Source organism: Canis lupus, chromosome 16 (genome assembly GCF_048164855.1).
Source record: "Canis lupus baileyi chromosome 16, mCanLup2.hap1, whole genome shotgun sequence".
NCBI classification, from domain to species: Eukaryota; Metazoa; Chordata; class Mammalia; order Carnivora; family Canidae; genus Canis; species Canis lupus.
This window is the reverse complement of record NC_132853.1, coordinates 60,875,295-60,897,036: the sequence shown is the minus strand read 5'-3', so window position 1 is coordinate 60,897,036 and position 21,742 is coordinate 60,875,295. Positions and strand designations below refer to the sequence as shown.

At 56.1% G+C, this 21,742-nt stretch overlaps 1 protein-coding gene across 16 annotated transcripts in view; it reads left to right on the top strand.

Annotated features, from left to right (window-relative positions):
• CCDC57 (coiled-coil domain containing 57) overlaps window positions 1-21,742 on the top strand; it is a 101,814-nt gene that overhangs the window by 5,216 nt on the left and 74,856 nt on the right. For 15 of the 16 annotated variants that reach the window (XR_012009408.1, XR_012009407.1, XR_012009409.1 and 12 more), the window contains exons 2-8: window positions 2,095-2,329; window positions 2,600-3,020; window positions 5,166-5,274; window positions 12,764-12,865; window positions 14,239-14,396; window positions 14,511-14,585; window positions 18,553-18,753. Coding sequence is in view for 8 of the 16 variants with exons in the window: in XM_072782057.1 (XP_072638158.1) it covers window positions 2,608-3,020; window positions 5,166-5,274; window positions 12,764-12,865; window positions 14,239-14,396; window positions 14,511-14,585; window positions 18,553-18,753 (1,058 nt within the window). In the remaining 8 variants the exon portion in view is untranslated. Of the gene's footprint in view, window positions 1-2,094; window positions 2,330-2,599; window positions 3,021-4,866; window positions 4,960-5,165; window positions 5,275-12,763; window positions 12,866-14,238; window positions 14,397-14,510; window positions 14,586-18,552; window positions 18,754-21,742 lie in introns of those variants that run through there. The other variant, XM_072782061.1, reaches the window with a different exon arrangement.

Genomic DNA, 21,742 nt, shown 5'->3' with positions numbered 1-21,742 from the left:
TTTGTATCACCAGTATTGTTTCCTGGTTACAGTGAGGTAGCACTTGAGATACAGCAGCAGAGGTTTGCTCCTGAGTGAGGCAAACATTTGTCATCCCCTTCGTGTGCTGGGACCTGGGGCTCAGAGCAGAGTCTCAGGTGACCTCCGCACATCTCGCTGCCTACTTGGGGGAATATTTGGCCACGGGCTGATTTGAAGCCAGTAACTTCCTTTTTTATTGAATTAAAAACTTAAAAGTAAATGTCTCTAGCTTGTCTGTGATTCGTTTCTACGTCCATCAACACGTCTAAAGGTCAAGTTATTGTGGATCTGGAGCAGGGGGGCTGGCGATTGGAGGGGAGGGTGCTTGGGTATTTGGGGTTGAGAGAAACCATGGCCCGTGCCCCGTGTGGAGCCGCCTGGGGGTCTGACACCACCCAGCACATGGCGGCAGGTGGTAGGCTCCAGCTCGGCGTGTTCCAGCCCTGAGAGTGGGACGGTGACCCAGCTGTTTTGGAATGGGAAGCCCTAGGGAGTTAGGCTTTGTTTCCTTCTGTTTTGTAAGATCCTTTGGCGCAGCTCAGAGTGAGTGCGCAGCCTCGAAGTGAGGCCCCGTGCAGGTCAGGGATGATGGGGGGGATGAGGTGCGTGGGGATGGGCGGCAGCAGGCAATCAAGTCAAGGCTAATCCCACGTTTAGCTTGGGCAGCTTGGAGCACAGCACCACACATCTGTGAAATGCTCATTATTTCTGGGGTCCTGACGATATTTTGGGATTCTCCAAATACCAGCCCGGACCATTTTGGCAATTTCTCCCTTACTTTTTTCTCCTTTCACCTTTTTTTTTTTCTTTGTAGCAAGAATTACTACCAGACTACCCTCGTTGAGCCCCAAGTCCTGTGCCGTGTCAGCGGGAGGCTTGCCCCTCCCGGACCACACTGGCTACCTGCATTTGCAAATTCATTGTTTCGTTTTTTTCCTTTTACTACCAAAATGTTATAGTGACACATTTCATTATATGGATAGTTTTTTGTTGGTGGTTTTCATTATTAGTAACTTCAGGAGTAAAATGAGACTTCACATCCCTAAAAAGTAGCCTTGGCGATTCACAGTGGTCGCCTGCGTAGGAGTCCTGGAGCTAACATAAAGGAAACGGAGCTCCGTGGCCCCGTGGGTCCTCTTGTTCCTGTACTTGCTTTACGAGGACCGAGGCGGACGCTGCCTGGACCTCTGCGACTCCCTTTCACGGCGTCCCTGCAGGCCTCCGAGGTCCCACCCACTGTCCATCTCCCCTAGTCCCAGAAAACTCACCATCAACCACTACCAAACCAGTGAGTCAAGATGACACGGCACAGTGGGACCTTTTCTTTCTTTCTTTCTTCCTTTTCTTTTTAGATTTATTTATTATTTGAGAGTGAACGATCTAGCATGTGAGCGGGAGGAGGGGCAGCAGGAGAGGGGAAGCCGACTCCTGGCTTCCCTGATCCCACGACCCTGAGACCATGACCTGAGCTCACACCAAGAGTGTCAGCTCAGCCCATGGAGTCCCCCAGGCGCCCCAGGATTTTTTTCTTCTTAAAAAAGAAGCATCTGGGTGGCTCCTTCAGTGAAGCATCTGCCTTCGGCTCAGGTCATGGCCTCATGGTCCTAGCATTGAGTCCCGAGCCGGGCAAAATAAAAAGACCCACTTCACACGACTCAAGACATTTTAGAATCTTTGGAATGAGAGTGATACTCAGACGTCCCTGGCCCTTTGGGAAGGTGCTGTCGGGGACGGGCTGCTGTTTGCCCTGGAGCCTCTGCCCCCAGGATGACAGTGGGCTTGCTGTGTGGCCTGAGGTCAAGGCCCAGAGCACCCCTTGCCTGCCAGGCGATGGAATGTCAGCAGTCCCCATGGTCTCAGCACGCCTGGCAGTCCTTGCTAGCTGCCCCCACCACGCACATGCACGCAGCCCATCCTTGGTACACGCAGGAGCAAGGGGTATTTAGCACTTGTTACAGTTTGACAAAGTAGTTTTATGCTGTTGAATCTAATAATTAAAAAGTAGAGCTTATGTACTATATAATCTTTTTAAATTTTATTTTCCTTTAGTGCTTTATTGTTATTGTGTTTTAGGAAAGGACCAATCAGTGATGGATTAGAAATAGAAGAGCCAAGGAACCTGCTCCTGAGTGCTGAATCTCCAGGAGCCGGGGCCTGCGGCAGGAGCGGAGTGTGGGACAGGAGGGGTGTTGGCCCTCAGAGGCTGGGGGACTCCAGCACTTGCTCAGCTCCTTGGCTGCCTCGTTTTCTCATCTGCAAAGTGGGAGAGCGCTTCGTGAGCCTGTTTTAAAGGACCCAGCCCTTGTAGGTGAGCAAACGATGTTTCCTATGTCTCCTTCCTCTGCGACCCTAGGCTTACCACCCTGTGGCTCTGCTGCAGGGTGAGAGTAGGCTGGGCCCTGGGTGGGTCACCTGGGGTGCTTCAGAACATACGCGTGGCCAGACGGCTGCTCACTGGCCGAGGGTGTGCTCCATGGTGGTGACAGCAATGCCGGAGATGGGGAGCTGAGGCGGGTGTTGCAGAAGGACAGCTCAAGCGCCTCACCAGGGCCTGCTTCCCACCTTCTCCCCGCTGCAGCTTTCTGGATGCTGCCGCCGCCGTCGCCTTCGGAGGCGGCCCTGAGCCAGCTGCTGGCCCGCAAGGAGGAGGAGTGGAGGGCGCTGCAGGCCCACCGCTGCCAGCTGCAGGAGGCCGCTCTGCAGGCCGCGCACAGCCAGCTGCAGGAGGCGCAGGGGGCGCTGCGGTGCCTGCAGGAGGACTTCGCGTACAACCTGCAGGTGCTGGAGGAGCGGGACCTCGAGCTGGAGCGCTACGATGCCGCGTTCGCCGAGGCCCGTGGGCGGGAGGAGGCGCGGCAGGCGGAGCTGAGTGAGCTGAGGGTGCAGGTGGCCCGGCTGAGGCAGGCGCTCGCCGGTGAGGCCCAGCGGCGGGAGGACCTGCAGCAGCAGCTCCAGCTGAAGCTGCAGGAGCACCGGCTGGAGCTGGAGCGCATCCACAGGTGAGGTGCCGCGCCCGCAGCGCAGTCAGCACGGCGGGACGTTGCTTTCCATGCCAGGCACTCTGCGAATTATGAGTCCGCATCATTTCACCAAGACTTGTGAGCCGTGATTGTTTAAATGATGCAAAATAGCTAGTAATTCCCAAGCGCGGGGAGCTCATGTGAGGCAGGTTGACCGTGAACCCAAAGCCCCGGAAGCCGCTCTCATGGCACACGCACCTCTCTCCCCCTTGAGAGAGAGAACACGGGCTTCATTTTAAAAACTTTGCTGTCCTGAGACACCTGGGTGGCTCAGCGGTGGAGCGCCTGCCTTTGGCTCAGGGCCTGATCCTGGGGTCCTGGGATCGAGTCCCATGTTGGGCTCCCCACAGGGAGCCTGCTTTTCCCTCTGCCTGTGTCTCTGCCTCTCTCTGTGTCTCTCAGGAATAAATAAATAAAATCTAAAAAAAAAAAATCTTTGCTGTCCTTCCCCTGTCAGGGTGTATGTTCGTGATGTCACCTTTACTGTCAGGGTGCATCCCTCTGGTGCATGTGTGTGCACACAGACGTCAGCGGCAGGCAGCATCCTGCAGGTTCTGTTTGCACTTAAAGTGGGGCCCTGAAGAGTGTGTCATGTTGTCAGTTTGTACTGAGAAGTGCTCGTGGGACAACCCAACAGTAACAGTGTTCTGTACGAAAGGTAGGGGAGGTGAGGAGGGAAAGCTGCCCGAGGGCTCTGCTGTGTTCATGGCTGCGGAGGCTTGTGGCAGCTTCCCAGCAACTGGGCAGCTTTTCCCTGGGCCTCCCATCGAGTGCACCATGCCTTTTTTTTTCTTTTTCTTAAAATATTTTATTTATTCATGAGACACAGAGAGAGGGAGGCAGAGGCACAGGCAGAGGAAGAAGCAGGCTCCCTGCGGGGAGCCCGATGTGGGACTCGATCCCAGGACCCTGGGATAACGCCCTGAGCTGAAAGCAGATGCTCCACCGCTGAGCCACCCGCGTGCCCCGCAGCCACATCCCTTTATGAGGCTACCTGGCCTTGTTCTATGCTTGCCGGATGCGTTAGCGCTGTGCTTCTCTGCAGCAGGAGACTCAGTGGCAGGCCAGGTGTCAGGTGGGGAGGACTATGTCAATGGGTGTGGGACCATCGGGACCCCCCGGCCTCCTGCCCACCCACTGGCTGGCATCTCCAGTAATAAGGTGTTGGCATAGCTCCCAGGGGCCCGGTGCCGCCCTCCTCAGGGATGCCTGAAAGCTCCACCACGGTCAGTGTCCCCTGGAGCAAGGAAGGCTGCATGGCCTCCGGCGGGGTGACATCCTGACTCTCCCCGGACTCCGTGATGCTCCTGGAGGATCAGCAGCAGCTGCTCTTCACACTGGGACACGTGGGGCCAGTGCGCCCTCCGTGGAAATACTGATTTTATTTCCCACAGCTGTTTTTGAGAGATTTTAAAGTATCGGTGAAGTGTTCCACATCATCCTGTAAAGTGTCTCCTTACCTCATTTCCCCCTCCTTTTTTTTTTTTTTTTTTTTGCTAAATTTGAGATATTTTCAGCCGTTTCTTTAAGTACGTGTCCTCTGCTCCCGGGCTGGGGCTCCGTGGCTGGGCATTCGGCCCTGGTGACTGTCCCACAGCTCCGGGGGGCTCCGCTCATGCTCTTGTATTTCTCTCTGTCGTGTGATGGAGCTGTCTCCGTGGCTCTGGTGGTCAAGCTCATGGATTCTTTCTCTGTCCTGTTGTCAGGGTCATCCGGCTGTTGAGCCCACCCCACGGAGTCTTGTTTGGTTGTCATATTTCCTAGTCCTCAATTTCTGTTTGATTCTTTGTTTTTCTTTGCCGAGAGTTTCTAATTTTTTATTTAGGAAAGCTCTGAATGGCTTGCTGAAGCGTTTTGGATAACGGCTGCCTTAAAAACCCTCGTAGGGAATCTCCACGTCTGTGTCCTGTCGCTATAGGTGTGTGCTGATTGCCTTTTCCTGTTCGGGGTGTAACTTCCCAACCCAGGGCTTCCGCTTGTGTCCTGGACACTTTGGGAGTCACGTGGTGTGACTGTGGTGCCACTTGAGGCTCCCGCTGAAGCCACCGTCGGGAGGGCCCTGCAAATGGGTCCCCTCGGGGAGCATTCAGTGTGAATTTTCTTAATACTGTGATGTTCACACAGTGACAAGAACAGCGAGATGGATCAGCAGCGGGAACAGTACGAAAACCTGAAGTGGCAGCTGCAGAGGAAGCTGGAGGAGCTCGAGGGCGAACTTGCTCTGCAGAGGCAGGTAAGCGCGCGGGTCTGGCCTCTGCTCGGTGTCTGCGCCGCTCGCCCGTGCTCACGCCGTGCCGGTGAGGAGAAGACGGCCTTCTGTGGACTGTGTGTACCGTGGGGTCAAAGTTAAATGAGTGGAGCAGGTTCCATCCTGGGGTGGCCTGGACGGGGCAGAGGGCGTCCGCACCTCGTCTGCCGTGCTCTCGCTCCTCAGAAAACGGTCAATGTTTTCTTCTTCATTTCTTTTAGAAAAAAGTATCACAAAGTCAAAATTTGTGTTGCTTACTGTAGGAAAGAGCTGGGAACTCAAATTGTGAAAACTGTATTTCTGTCAAGAAAACCATAGGTCAAAAAAAAAAAAAAGAAAGAAAAAAGAAAACCATAGGTCGGGGATCCCTGGGTGGCGCAGCGGTTTAGCGCCTGCCTTTGGCCCAGGGCGCGATCCTGGGGTCCCGGGATCGAGTCCTGCGTCGGGCTCCCGGCATGGAGCCTGCTTCTCCCTCTGTATCTCTGCCTCTCTCTCTGTCTCTCTCTCTCTCTCTATATATATATATCATAAATAAATAAAAATAAATTAAAAAAAAAGAAATTTGTTTAAAAAAAAAACCTTGGTCATCCTATGTTTTTTGTTTTTTGTTTTTTTTTTAAGATTTTATTTATTTGAGAGAGAGAGCGAGCAAGCGAAAGAGCACGAGCAGGGGGAGGGCCGGGGGCAAAGCTGACACCCCGATGAGCAGGGAGCCTGACACGGGCTCAACCCCAGGACCCTGGGATCATGACCTGAGCTGAAGGCAGACACTTCACCCACTGAGCCCCCAGGAGTCCCGAGATCATCCTGTTTCAGGATAGATGTGTCAGCCGACAGGTGGCACTTAAACCTGTCACCAAATTTCCCCTCATGATGCTGATACTCAGCTGCGCTCCTGACAGAATGAGGTGTGCTGGGGTTTGGGTGAGGACACTGTTCACACTTGTGGCCCGAGTCCGTGTCCCCGGAGACCCGTGAGCGCGGGTGCTGGGGGGTCCTTCGACCGTGGGCTGAGCTGGGTCATCGGAGCCATAGCAGCCTTTGTGGGGTCTGCCTCCGTGAAGCTCCTTGCACATGTGTGACCTCATCTCACAGCAGAGACGCAGTGTTCACATGAATTTCACAGATGGAACTTAAAGTCACCTGCCTCCAATCCCCTTAATAAATGGCAGAGACAGAATTTGAGTCCAGTGTGTAAACTCTTAGCCACTGTCACCCTGCCCTGGGATTGCGGTGGTCGGCAGCAAGAACTCCCGTCCCCCTCAAGGTCCTTCCGGCTCGACTAAGTCAGATCAGCATGAGACAGAGGCACAGGCGAAAACCACATTCAACAGGTGTATACTTGGGGGTGCTGCACCGACACGGAAGTTGCAGTCAGGCACAGTGAGGTCTGAGCCGTGGAGAAGGGGATGGGCGTCTGGGACTTCAGGTGAGAGCGCGCTCCTCCCGCGGTGAGAAGAGCTGATGTTTGCCCTGCCAGGGGCGCCCATGTGACTCCTGATCTCAGGGTCATGAGCTGGAACCCAACATTGGACGCAGACGTTATTTAAAGAAATGTGCATGTGTATTGAAGATGTCTGGGAAAAAAGATGTTTGCCCTTCCACACAGTTCGGTCACTCAGATAAACTTGATCTCTGCTAATGACCCTTATTCTGGGAAAGACGCCCAATTTAGCTGCTTCTGTGTGGTTGAGAGAGGAACAGAAGTTTCTCTTGAGGCTGCAGGGTCTCAAGTGCCTCCAGCTCAAAACACTCCACATACCGAAGTGTGCGTTCGGGGATGTCTGAGCCCCTTCACACTGTCCTCATCCTCGTTCTAGACGGCTGCTCACGCTAGCCGAGAAGGAGCCGGATCTGAAGTCCGCTTGAGCCGTGTCTTCTCGCTGCCCGTTCTCACAGCCGTTGGCTCAGGCTCGTTCCCTGCGTCTTGGTGCGTGCAGCGCGCTGGCCGTGCCGGCTCCGTCCAGGCGCTGGGGCAGCAGGGGGTGGACCCATGCTGCTGGTGGGCTGGCCCGACCGCTGGCCCGTGGTCCCGAGGCACCGTGTCGGCCCCCGAGACACGGCAGGGTGTCCTGTGGCCACGGAGGCGGCGGCCAAGGCCCTGCTCGCAGCCAGGCTTACTGCCTCAGCGCGTGGCGCCCTTTCCCTCCCCTCCGGAAGCTTCACACTCATTCTCCGTGATGCCGGCGTGGCTTGGGGCGCCCGTACAGCTCCTCAGACCTCCTGCAGGGACCTCAGAGCTTCGTCCGTCATGGTCATGGGCGGGTTTGGCTTCTGGAAACAGCTCAAGGCCTGAGCGGCAGGGTGGAGGCAACTGTTGTGACTCACCTGGGAGTCATGAGGTTTCCTCAGCAGCAGGTCGCTCCCGCAGGCAGGCTGTCCTGACGCTCGGGGGCAGCGGTGACCCGGAGACCTGCGGGGCTTCCCGGCCTGTCCCCACTCAGCCGCTGCTGTGACTCAGGCTGGTTCCAGCTTTGAGCTCCTGTGTCAGCCGGCCACAGGGGACGCTGGTTTCCAGAGCAGCCCTCGCTCTGGAAGGAAGGAAGCTTGATGTTGAAACTCCCCAGCATTGTCGTCCCCCCGAGGCGGCTGCTGGGACCGTGGGCGGCATCTGTCCAGCGTGGTTCTCAGGATGTGGCGTACGTGGGCTCAGCCCCGCTCTGCTGCCCACAGCTTGCTGTTTCGGTGGTTGGACTGGCTCTTAGGTGATCCCCTTCGGGCGGGTTTCCTGCCTCTTGTTCTGAAGGTCTTTGTGTCCGTTATTGACCTGTCAGAGGTAGAATGGATTCAATAGTGGTAATGATTTTTCTCTTGAAAAATGAGGTCTGAGATGATGGGAACTGAGTTGGTCTGTTTGACTCCTGCTGTACCTGCAAGTAGTTGGCTCTGGGTCAAGGGAAGCCGCCTTCTGTGTTGGCGAGCGTCGCGGGAGTAGAAGAGGAACGATTGATTGATGTAGTCATTCGTTTAACAAATACCGTTGGCACGTGAGTCACGTGCTCGGCGTCCCCCCACTCCTGGAGTTAGGACGTGAGCACCTGGACCTGCCTGCTCTGGGAGCGAGCTGGCCCTCGTGGGTCGGAGTGGACCCCCTAACAGTGCAGCCTCTAGTGGGATATCCCAAGGGTGTCACCTGCACGACCAGTAAGGCACAGTGGTCAGGAAGAGGACCCATGAGCTGAAGCCTGTGGGTGGTGAGGGATGTGGAGGGAGGGGTGCTACCTGCATGTGTAGGGGGCCCGGGGCAGGCGTCCCAGGTCAGTGGTGTGGAGGTGTAGGTGGCCACGTCGGGCTCACGGGCAGCAGCCCGGGTATAGCAGCAGTGCTGTCAGGCCGCGTGGGAGGGGGCTCCTGGGCTTCCAGGCACACGTGTTGGGTGAGAGGGGACTTTGCACATTGGAGGTCAGGTGGGGGTCACAGGGTACAGAGCTGGGAGCCCCAAGGGAGTGTAGACAGAGGAGCCTTGGGCAGAGCCTTCAACGGGAGGGTGGGAGGCGAGGGCCAGTCAGAGGACCAGAGGAGGGTGGGCGCCCTGGAGCCGGAGAGCAGGAGGGTGGAGGTGGGCGTGAGTGCGAGTCGGGCTGAAGCGCTCCTGGTTCCTGGGCCTCCCTCTCAGGCCAGCGCTGCCCTGCTGGCCCTGTGCATCCGCAAGATGCCCCGCACCCGGGGCCCGCAGAGCTTTGAGCAGAAGCCAAACGCTTCGCAGTTTTGTGATAGAAAAGAATCCCACTGATTCTCCTATTCTGGACCCAATAAGGGGTATTCCTGTGACCACTTATGCTTCGTTTTGCTTTTCAAAGGATGAAAAAAGTAAAACGTAAGCTCTTTTTTTCTTTTTTTTTAAAGATTTATTTATAAAAAAAATAAAAAATAAAAATAAAATAAAGATTTATTTATTTATTCATGAGAGACACACACAGAGAGAGAGAGAGAGAGGCAGAGACCCAGGCAGAGTAAGAAGCAGGCTCCATGCGGGGAGCCCGACGTGGGACTCGATCCCAGGTCCCCAGGATCACACCCCGGGCTGAAGGCAGGCGCTCACCTGCTGAGCCACCCGGTACCCAAACATATGCTTTCGGCCGTACTTCTGTGAGTGTCTGAGGCCCCCGCTCGACCTTCAGAGACGCGGGGATCCAGCTGCGTGTATCCCGGGAGATGCATGGCTCCCACCTGCCTCCCTGGGAGAGGCCGGATGTGGCCACATTGTCGCCGTCAGTCAGGCTGCGTTCAGCCTCCCCTCTGAGCTTCCCGGGTAGCAGAGTCTGCGGAGCCCCGTCGCCTCATCAGCCACGCGCCGGCTCTGCCGTGCTGTCCGCACGCTGTGCTGAGGGGCCTGCCCGCCGGCTCCTTTGCGGGGACAGCCTTCACGTGCTGCAGGTCACCTGTCCCCTGCTCTAGGCGTTGGGGCTGGGGCGGGTCACCGTGACACCGTGGGGCGGGACAGACCAAGTCAGAGCCTGACTCCTGTTTCCCCTGAGGCCTCTCTGCCCCAACTCCTGTCAGTTCCTCACACGTGAGCCCATCTGAGGAGCCAGCACGCGCGCGCCTCAGTCCACGCGGCAGGTGGGCTGTGCGGGCCCATCGCTTCTCACGGGGAGCGGGACACTAGGGCCCGGCCGCGGTGAGGGCCGGGTGTGGCGGGCGGGACAGGGGCTCGGGGGCGTGCTGGGGCCGGGCCTGGCCTGGCGTCAGGTGGAGAGCTTGCGTGCACACAGTGCCCAGCAGGCAGGGGCTCCCTAAGCAGCACTACTCGCCCCCGGGCAGAAGGGCGTGCCGGCGCGGGCTGTGGGGCCTGCCGCACAGAGCGACGTGGGGGCCCGCCCGCCACATGCGCCGTCAGCTCCCAGGTGCCCGCGGTCTGCACCATGACCCCTTCGGACACTCGCACACGCGTAACTGCCAGGACAGAAGCCGGTGTCACGTGAAGTCCCAGCAGCTGTGACGGGCGACGCCTGTCATTGCGAGAGTCCCACGACATGCTGTGGCGGTGCCTATTCCTTCTCTGGCTGCTGCGTGCCCCGGTGGCTGTGGCAGTCGCCTTGCCACTCACCGGGGCAGGGCCGTTTCAGGCTTCTGGGTCGTTTCGGTTCCAGGCCATTACAGGTGACGTTGCCGAGAGCCTTCTCGGCAGGCCTCCGTGTATTTGGGTAAATCACTTGGGAGCAGAGTTTCTGGCTTGTGCACTAGGGCACATTTAACTTTGTGGGACGCCGTCAGACTGTTTTCCAAGACACTTGTACTGTTACGTTCCTGGCCGCGCCGCAGGTTCTCGCGGCTCCACGTCCTTGTCAGGCCGAGCATCACTGTCTCTCCCATTTCAGCCGTTCTCCGGGGCGCGTCGTGCTGTCTCCTTGTGCTTTTACTTTCCTAGCCCGACGGTCAGCGTGGAAGCATCCTTTCAGGTGTTCCTCGGCCAGCGATACACCTTTATTGTGAAGTGTCTGTTTACCTTTGCTGCTCCTCTTAGAAGGTGGATTATTTGTCTTCTTGTCGTTGATACGTGAGAGTTCCTTAGGTATCCCAGAAACAAGGCCTCGGGTACGTGAGCTACAAGCATCCTCTCCATCTTGGGCTCGGCCTTTTCCTTCCCCAATAGCAGCAGGTGATTGAACTTTGGTGACGTTCTGGTGAGCTTTTTATTGCCTCATTCCTGAATAGGTGCATCCAACTGAGGCAGGATGGTGGGACGTTGAGACTTGCCAGCAGCATGGGAAGGAAGCCAAGAGTAGCAGGGAAAGTGGCCCTGAGAGAAGAAATGGTTCCTGGGCCAGTGACCCTGAAGGCCCCACTGCGGGGTGAGGCTGCCGGGCGGTCGGCAGACGTGCCCATGCCAGCATCTGGTTGGCCCTGCCGGTCTAGCTGCAGACGAGCCGGCGATGCTGTGACCCCCTGCCCTCTCCACATGTGAGAACTTGAGCCTGCCTGGAGTGGGGTGGGGGCAGGGCCAGCCTCACCTCATGTCATGTCTTAGTTTCCGGGCTCTTGGGGTCTCCCTGTGATTAGCGCCACCAGAGATAACCCAGGAACCGAGTGCTAGGAGGAGGGACCATTCACAAAACAAGAAAGAATTGGGACTGTTAACAATATATTTAAAGAGATAAATTCAGATTGAAGAGAAAAAAGAAAATCTGGGGAGAAGTTTAAGAGACATGTAGGATCAGCTGAGATGTTCGATGTAGCCATCACTTCCAGAGACAGGGTGGAAAACAAGAAGGGGCAGACTGGCAGGGAACGAGCACGGTCACTTCCTGGGGTGGGGATTTCGAACAAACGGCCTGCAAGGCCCGAGCAAGGAGCCGAAGTGTTTCAGAGGCACTTGGAAAACCTAGAGAGTGGAGAACGGACACGGCGGCGCCGCTGCTCAGCGGTGTGGGCGCAGGGCCCTCGCGTCCGCACACACAGGTGGAGGGGCCTGCCCATCTGGGCTCAGCGGGGTCTCCCGGAAGTTACTGGAGCACGCTCTAGCCTGGCCAGGGCCAGGGGCTCGGCTTTAGCCACCTCCATTCCCTTCTGAGTTCAGGATGGGGGAGCCAGGAGATGGGAGCTGGACTGGCTGCCGGGAGAATGGGGGCCCAAGCTGAGCAGGCGTCCCGACGTCCCCAAGATCGGTGGCCCCAGCACAGGGCCGAGCTGGTGGCCTCACATCCCAGAGTGCTCCGCAGGAGCCAGCGGGTCCAGGCCAGCCAGAGCTTCCAACCCCAGGGGGAGGCCGTGGGGGGTGTGGCAGGCAGCAGAGGCTCTCCCCAGAGGAGGGGGCGCGGGAGCCCCGGGACACGCGGGGAGTGTGAGGAGCAGCCGGGGAGACAGTTGAGCAGTAGCCCCGGAGAAGCCAGGCCGGAGTGTGGAGGCTGAGGCCTCCGGGAGCCATGGCCCAGGACAGGGGTCCCACTGCCCAGGTGGACGCCGTGGAGGAGCTTGGGGGACCGAGGTGGAGGGGCTGGGGGTGAGCCGCTCCAGGAGAAACAGCAGGCTGTTGGTTGGTGAGCTTTTATCGTCACAATAACCTATGGAATTTCTGGAGTCAGCCTGGGGGGTGAAGCTCAGAAGACTGCCTGCTTGCAGAGCCGGGGCCCAGAGCCGTGGGATGGGGCTGGCCTCCAGGGCCCGTCCCCGCAAGGACACAGGCAGGGCGCCGTGGCATGTGCATGGTGTGGGGAGACCCAGCCCAAACTGTTGAAAGCTGTTGCGGTGCTGCCCCCTCACCGCGGCCTCCGTCCCAAGCCCCCAGTAGTGCACAGGCCCCGTGGGCGCCCGCAGGACCCAGTGGCACCACCGGCAAGGACACAGATCGCGTCTGTGGGGGCACCCGGACGCCGCGAGAGCCCCCCAGGTTTACGTAGACAGCATAGACCACGTCCCCAGGGTGAGTGTGGCGCCTCCGCCACCAAGGACCTGTGTGCCCCGCTGGCTTCCGGCCCGCCCGCCCGGCGGTGGCAGCGTCCGCCTCCTCTCACCGAGAGCCCTCTTGTTTCAGGAGCTGCAGCTGGAATTCGAGTCTGAAATGCAGAAGAGGGAGCACGGGTTCCGCCTGCAGGCTGACGGCATGAGCAACGCGGTGCTGACTCAGGAGCTCAAGGTGGGTGGGGGCTACTCCCTTCCCTGCGGACATGTCCTGGGGGGAGGGCCGGGTTCACGCAGAGGCCTCCCTTGTGGCACCAGGGTCAGGGGTGACATGCCTGAGGAGCGCCTGCCACCGTGACCACTACGTGGCTCCTCGCACGAGTGACGGAGGAGGGCTGGTGTCCCCGCTGTGCTTGACCCAGCCTTGGGGAAGGGCCCCCACCCGGGATAACCTCCACCCAGCCCTGGCCAAGGCCTGTGTCCTCTGTGAGCACTTGGAACGGCCTCTGGGGAGGTGCTGCTCGACCGCCATTTCCAGCAGAAGAGGCCAGGCCAGGTGGTCAGGGCCATGTGCGGCTGTGCGCCAGCCACGGTGCTCGCCACCCCTCATGGCTTCTCTAGTGCACTAGCCCCATGCTGCCAGGGCACATGCGAAGGGCGCTCATGCCTGACCTTTAGCCTGGAGATGGGTGGCGAGGGTGGGGGTGGCCTTGAGGGAGCCCGAGGTTGAGCAGGGGAGGAGGAAGCAGGGGCGGACACCTGGCCGGGGCCCTGCTGCCCCAGTGGCTTGCACCTGCACGGGCGTCCAGCAGATGTCAGTAGGGAGTGCCGCGCTCACAGTCGGGGTGGGGGGCCCTCCCGCAGGCCGCCAGCCTTCCTGCAGCGCCACAGTCCAAGGGCAGCACACGGCCAGCCCGAGGCCCCAAGATCCCGGGCCATTGTCGTGGTCAGCGTGCTGGGTGGGCAGCTCGCAGCCCAACCTCACCTCTGCAGGGCACCGCTTGTCGTGGAGCGCCAGCCTGTGTCCTGCCAGGCCCCCGCCTGGCCCCTCTGCACAGGCACCCCTGACCACACTCCCCCTGCCAGCCAGGGGCCAGGCCCAGGCTGCCCCACGGCGACCCTCAGGAGGCCACTCGAGGACTTCTGAGAGCCGAGGGGAGAGGGCAGCTGGGTCGTGCAGGGCCGTGCCCTGAGCTCACAGCCGGGTGGGCACTGCTGTGAGGGTGGGGCTGGGGACACGCAGGGCATGGGCGCTGGTCCACCCCCTTCTGCGTGCCAGGCGGCTACAAACCCCCAAGAGCCTTCTCCCTGGAGGGCTCCACGCAGACGTCAGGGCCGCAGTTCACATTCGAGGAGACTGAGGCCGTGGTCTTACACGCCCCACCTGCTTGTGCGATTCCAGTACCTGAGCAGTAGTCACAGAGCAGCCGGGACCGTGTGTTGCCGCGATAGGCTCATGCACGCGGCCCCGTCGTGGGTGCAGCCGGGGAGCCGTGGTGGTCAGGTGGGGACTTGAGGACGCCCTCACGGTGTGCTGCTCTCGAGTTGTTTTCTTCTCTCCGTTCAGCCCCAGTGCTGTCCTCATTTTGAGTTCTTTATCTCTGGAAGGTGAAACTGCTGAACAAGGAGCTCGGGGCCCTGAAGGAAGCTGCCGCCCAGGCCGCAGAGTCGCTGCGGGGTGCTGAGGCCGCCAATGCGGGGCTGGAGGAGCAGCTGCAGCACAGCCACCAGGAGCTCAGGGACCTGGCCGCCTCCAAGGACGCCCGGTGCGCAGCCACACTGCCGCCTCGGGGCTGGGGGCTTCCGCCTGGCCCGGCTTGCTCCAGGCCGGCTGGCTGTGGGCCCGTCTGCTTTTTCTGCTAATGTTTCCTCCTTTTCAGGATAAAGGACTTGGAGGGCAAACTTAACTCTGTGCAGCTCTCCAGGAAGAAGGAAGAAGAGGTCTTCAGGAGGAAGTGAGTGTTCCCGGCTCGTGGCCTCGCGGCCCCGGGGTGAGGTCCAGGCAGAGATGCCCCCCGACCTGCGGCCATCCGGCCTTTCAACTCACGGCTTTGGGTCTCCTTCCATGATCTGTTCAGGATTCTCAGTGGTAGTGAGGCTTTTTAGTGTGTTAAAACTTTTTCAAAAAATACATATACATTCTTAAGGTTTTAAGTCACCTGTACACCCAGTGTGGGGCTTGAACTCACAACCCCAAGATCAAGAGTCATGTGCTCCACCGACTAAGCCAGCCAGGTACCCCAGTGTCTTAAAGCTTTTGAGCTTAAAAGTCTGGTTAACCAGGGGCTCCTGGGTGACTCAGTTGGTGAAGTGTCTGACTCTTGATTTCCACTCAGGTCATGATCTTGGGGTCATGGGGTTGACCCCGTATCTGGCTGGCCCTGGAAAAGCAATGTTCCTCTTCATGTCCTCTTCTAGAGCCTTCTTTTTTTTTAGTTTATTTAAGTGATGTTTCCGTCCTGTGGGGCTCAAACTCACAACCCCGAAGTCAAGAGCCACACACTCCCCTGACAGCCATCCAGGTGCCCTAAAAGTGTTTTTATTTGTAAACTGAAATCGTTGAAAATGAATATGATTTTTTAGCATATTATAAATATTGGCATTAAGAAGTAAAACTGTCAGGGGCACCTGGCTGGCTCAGTCAGTAGAACACATGACTCTTGGTCTTGGGGTTATGAGTTCAAGCCCCACACTGAGTGTAGAGATTACCTAAATTTTTTTAAGAAAAAAAGAAAAAAAAGAAGTAAAACCATTCAGTCCCCCCCCTTTTTTTTAAATATAAGATTTATTTATTGAGTGCCTGGGTGATTCAGATGGTTAAATGTCTGCCTTTAGCTGCAGTCATAAATAAAAAAGAATTATTTATTTGAGACAGAGAAAGAGAGCACAAGTAGGAGCGAGAGGTAGAGGGAGAAGGAGAAGCAGACTCCCCTGAGCAGGGAGCTTGATGGATGTGGGCTCGATCCCAGGACCCTGAGATCATGACCTGAGCCAAATATCAAGAGTCTGACCGGGATGGCTAATGAAATGAGTAGTTATTTCTGACTTGCATTGCCACCTGGTGCCCTGCAGTCACTCTAAACACCCCTTGCCATTGACTTAAAAGCATAGGAACCAGCCCTTCCTGAGCTGCCAGAAATATCACATCTTCCCTTTTTCTCCTGCCTACCCTCCGATTTCTATCTGACTTTCTCAAGGACTTATATTTGAATATAACATATTTTTAAAGATTTTATTTATCCATTTGAGAGGGAGGGAGAGAGAGAGAGAGAGAGAGCACAAGTAGGGATGAGGGCCAGAGGAAGAGGGAGAAACAGACCCTGCACTGAACAGGGAGCCCGACATGGGGCTCGACCCCAGGACCCCGGGATCATGACCTGAGCTGAAGGCAGTTACTTCCCCGACTGAGCCACTCAGGTGCTCCTATAATGTGTTTTTTTTTTTTTTTTTTTTGCTTCATAAATTTGGAATCAGTCTCCTCTAACAACGATACATATATTTATATGAACTAAAAACAATGAAATTTGCTGGGGTCACAAAGCTGTACATGTTCTAAAACGTTTCTAAACGAAGGAATTCTGATAATTATTTGTATACTTTACAAAACGACATAATATATTGTAAAATTCAATAACTAAATAAACTCAGTCCCTTTAGGAATGCCCCCTGACTGAGGTGAGCGGCTGCGTGGGGGTGGCCACCGGCTTCTCCGGCAGCATCTCCAGACTTTGAACTCCTTCCAGTTATGACCAGGGCCACCTGCTGGTCTCACCTCCAGGATGTCTTTGTGTCCCGTGTCTGCTGGTGACGCAGCAGCTTCTCCAGCTCTGGGGGTCGGAGGGCTGCAGTGCCTGGCTCGTCACAGGGTCTGCACACGGTCAGCAGGGTGGTTCATGTTCTCAGGTTCCAGAAGCGAGGATAAGATGCTTTTCTAAGACCTAATCCGTGACTGTTACACGCTGGGTGCCCTTGTACTTAGTGACAGCTTGGGAAGCCCCTCATCCTGAGACGCTGGGAAAACTGGGGAATTGTGACGCGGAGAGCATGTTCATCAGCATGATGTGTATACAGCAAGATGCTTTACCATTTCTCCCTAAAACCTCAGGCTTGCAGATTTAGTTTCCATTTAGGGAACGTGTCCACAAGACCACCAAAGCCGCATCCTTCCTGAAACCACTAGCTTGGTCAGGTTGCTTGCTCTGCGAGAAAGTCTCACTTTGTTTTGTTTTTGTTTTTTTAAAGATTTTTATTTATTTATCCATGAGAGACACTGGTAGAGGGAGAAGCAGGCTCCCTGCAGGGAGCCCGATGTGGGACTCAATCTCGGGACCACGCCCTGGGCTGAAGGCAGATGCTCACCTGCTGAGCCACCTGGGCTGCCCTCACTTTGTTTTTCACTCCTGGTAAATTTGTGTATATTTGGAGGAGTATCCTCAAGACGCTGAGAATTACAGAACTCGCCTCGTACAATGCACTAAAGCAGTCTCGGTTAGGACAATTTAGTGCTAATACGCTTGACACATTTTAAAACACATTAGAGCAAGTTCTCAGAGCATGTGCAGATGCTTCGCTCAGGTCACACTGGGTGACGCTGTGGTGTCACCAGTGGCAGAAATGGAGCCAAGGTGACAGCAGGCGGGCCTCCCACCCTGCAGTCTGGTGTTTGCCTTTCGAGAGTAACTAAACGACAATCATGCAATGCAGCTCAGAAATAACTCACGTCCCTCGTTGTCACGATCAGACTTTTCCTGGTTTGATGGAGGAGAAAGGCTTATGCTGCCAGACACTGGAAAGCACAGCAAGTAGCACATGGTTTTTTGTTTTGTGTGTGTGTGTGTGTGTTTTTTTTTTTTTTTTTTTTTTTTTTTTTTGCTAATGGAAGGTAGTAAATATTGAACAGGTTGTAAGATAAATAAGATGAGGCTTAATTGCAATTAGAATGGAAAGTACTCTAATGTGTCTTGCTTGGATAAGGCTTCACCATCTCACTGAAAATGCTGATGGATCTAAAAGAAACCACGCGAGGCCTTCTGGAGAACTCCGTCGGTTCAGCGTCCCACGTGATTTCTGTTGAGGTCATGATCTCAGGGTTGTGAGTTCAAGCCCCACATCAGGCTGTGTTAGTGTGAAGCCTAAATAACATACTTTCTCTCCCTCCCTCTACCCCCCCACCCCGGTCTCTCTCAAAAAATAATAAATAAATGAAATTGTGTACAATTATGTATATATATATTTTAAAGATTTTATTTACTTATTCATGAGACACACAGAGAGAGGCAGAGATACAGGCAGAGGGAGAAGCAGGCTCCCTGTGGGGAGCCTGATGCGGGACTCGATCCCAGGACCCCAGGGTCACACCCTGAGCCAAAGTCAGATGCTCTACCGCTGAGCCACCCAGGTGTCCCAAATTTTATTTTTTAGTGTATTTAACTTTTTATTGAAACCAACTAGAGTAAAAGCATAAAAAGTCCTGAGCATTGCCCATCAGCTGTCCACACGACACCTGCCAGGTTGGTGCTCTGTCAAGATGATCATCTGTCCTGGCCATGGACATCTCATAGCCTTGGCATTTCCTGCAAAGACAGAAGCACGGCTGGCGTCCCACGGCCCCAAGTCACAGGGGAGCCCCAGGTTCCGGGGGATGCTGCTGGGCTGCAGAGGCAGCACATTGCCTGTGCCCTGCTCTTGGGGGCTGGTCGGAAAGCCGGCAGGGTGGCGGCAGGATGGCTCTACTAGAGCTCCTGTTGTGGATGTTGTCTTCTGGGGGGTGTTGAGCTCCGGAGTCATGCAAGGACCTGACATCTGAGCTGTTGAGCCAGTGTCTCCCTGAGGAGTGTGAGCAGATGGGTGTGCTGCGGCTGAGGTCAGAGGTGCGGGACCCGGGATGGGGGTGTGTACACTGCCCTGCCCCACCTGTTGCAGGCACGAGGAGCTCGACCACCTGGCCCGGGAGAGGGACGTGGCACTGGTGGCTGTGAAGGAGGCCCACGCGGAGCAGCTGCGGGCGCTGGAGGCCCGGGCCCTGGAGCTGCAGGCCCGCTGCGAGACCCTGGAGCTGCAGCTCCGCAGGGCAGAGTGGAGGCGGGCCGACGCCCTGAAGGAGAAGGATGCCGCCGTGGACCAGTGAGTGCGGGTGGGCATCTCGGCAGCCCTCTGGTCGTCTTCCCTAGTGCTTTGTCTCCTCTGTTATCCACAGGAGTGTGTGTGTGTGTGCGTAGGTGTGAGTGTATGCGATTATTTGTGGGAAAATATACGTAGTGTATAACTTCCACATTAACCATGTAAAGCGCACAGTTTGCTGGCGTTAAGTACATTCGTGTTGTTGTGCAGCCACCAGACTGACTTCCCATCCCCCCCAACCTCCCAGAAGCCTGTCTGGGCTCGGTGTCTGACACGGCTGACCTCAGGTCGCTCTTGTGAGTGGAATCCTCCCGTGTCTGTCACCATAATGCCTTGCAGGCCCACCCATGTTGCCGGTGACAGGATGTCCTTCCTTTCTGCGGCTGAGTAGGGCTCTGAGGTGTGGATGGACCACGTTCTCTTTCCCCATTCATCTGTCCGTGGACACTTGGGTCGTGTCCACCTTTTGGCTGCTGTGGACATAAGTGTGCAAATATCTATTCAGGTGTCTCTAAAATTTCAGGGGGGATCTATCCAGAAGGGGAATTGGTGGATCCGATGGTTTGATCATTTGAGGAGCTGCCAGACTGGTTTGCAAGCAGATGCTCCATTAACTGCTTTCTTACTAAACCCAGTTTTCTTTCCAACGTGTAGACCAGGCTGCTGTGCATAGCGTCCAGGCCGACACACATGCATGTAGGACCACTGGAAATGGACTTGGAGTTGGACTCCAGGCTCCTGGCTGCCAGTGGGGAGGTGATCCTTGGAGAAGCTGTGTTTACTAAAAATGATTAAGATGGTCAACACGGTCATTGGCTCGTGTTCACCTTACTTAGCACTTACTGTATGTTTGGGACATGTGCCCGGCTCCAAGAGGGTGCTCTGCCAAATTATACTGCCGTCAGGGGGACGATGGCTCTTACTGTGCAGCACCAGGAAGTTAAAGCTTATTCAAGAAGATTTCCTTAGATTGAACAAACAGCCTTGTTTGATCTGTTCGATGCAAGCCACAGTAGTTAGAGAAGCAGAAGTGACAGTCTAACGGGCGTGTGTGTTCCCGTCATACCCTGAGCTCCGGGCTTCGCGTGGGCCCTTCTCTGGGCTGCTGTTGGGAATCTACGAAGTTCCTTGTGTAGCAGCCCCAGGCCGGCCTCCTTCCACCTGCGCTCACCATCACAGCCCATGTCTTCTCATACTAAGACACGCGCTGTGTGAAAGCCAGCAACAGGGCAGCCCGGGTGGCTCAGCGGTATAGCACCCCCTGCACCCCAGAGCGTGATCCTGGAGACCCGGGATCGAGTCCCATATCGGGCTCCCTGCATGGAGCCTGCTTCTCCCTCTGCCTGCGTCTCTGCCTCTCTCTCTCTCTGTGTCTCTCATGAATAAATAAAAATAAATAACATCTTTTTTTAAAAAAAGAAAAGAAAACCAGCAACAAAAACAGCCCAGATTTTGAGGTATTTCTTTGGGCATATTTGTGATGATTTACCTGAGAGCATCGGGTCGTGAACGCCACAGTAGAGAGGCTGTGGCCCCACGAGGTGTTGCGGGAACCCGACCGTGTCACATACCACAGATCACGACCAGCCACACAGGCCACTTCCAGTGCCCACAGTTAAGGCACAAAAAGACAGAAGGGAAATTAATCATGTTGCATGTCATTAACAGGTAATCCATATAAAAACTAAATGATATTTTGCCTAAAAGAATTACTACAGGAGGTATTTTACTACGGGAGGTATTTTACATTTTCGGGGTGCTAAATTTTGAAGCTACCTCTCAATTCAGACCAGCCACATGCTCAGAAGCCGTGTGTGGCCCGCGGCCCCGTGGTCAGCAGCACACCCGATTCTCAGGGGGAGCACCCTGCTCTCCAGAGCTCTGACCGTACTGGGCTGGGTTGGTCCGAGCAAATTCGAGCAGGAGCTAGAGTGTACTTGGGAGCACAAGCAGAGCCCTGCGGGAGGCAGATGGCTTGGTCGGTGTCTTTGGAAACTGAGAAGACCTACAAATGCAGCTCCTGAGTTCCAGCAGCTTCTCCCATTCTCTGGTGGGGGAGGGAGCTGCCACACTTGGGGTTCATAGGAGCAGAGTTGGGGAGTGCAGCAGGAAGTCCAAGCAGAAGTGCCCTGATGCTATCTGAGGCCTGGGCAGGTGACCTCTAGGGCTGCAGCTGCTCTTTCCTATCTGGAAAGTCAGGAAAAGCCTCAGTGATGGGTTACCTCCACCCCGAGGTCCTCTGCCCCTTAGAATTGCTAACAAATGGGTGATGAATCCAGAACGGGGTCCGGGTGTTTGTGTCCAGCCAACTTCTTCGTGACGTGTGGTTGGGAACGCAGCCTGAGGAGAGCCCTCACCCCCCATCGTGTCAGACACTTGGTGGTGCTGCGGTGCAGCCAGTGGAGGCCCAGACCTGTGGGGACGTGGCTCCAGGGTCACATGTGTCAGTCACATGTACCATGTCGGTCACATGTGCCACCCTGGCAACGGTCCCTGCCTGCACTTTGTCACCCTGGCCGCCCTGTGGTCCCGGAGCGGGCCCACACTCCTGTCACCTGCACAGTGTCGTACCTGGGTGTGCTCTGAGGTTCCCTACCCCGTGCAGCCCTCTGTGATTCAGAACAGGCCATGTTATTTTAGGTAAGGGTCAGGGTGAGTTTGCACGAATTGTACTAAAAATAATTTGTTGAAAGCATATGAAGAAAAATGGTCTTTTTCCTGTGGCTAAAAATAATGCTGGGAACTCTGTTTTGACAGACTCTCTCCTCTGAGAACGTCTGTGACCCCACATTTACGACGTGCTGCTTCCAGACAGGTCGGCAGCTGGGCCCGAAGGTCTCGATGCCTCCAGGTGGGGCTTGCTCCCCCCTGAGGTGGCAATCCGCACTGCTCCCTGGAATGACAGGGAAGCCAGCCTCCCGGGCTGCGGGCGGGGGGACCCAGCGCCCGTCGCACAGCTGGTGCTATGGCTTCCCCAGCCTGTGTCTCTAGG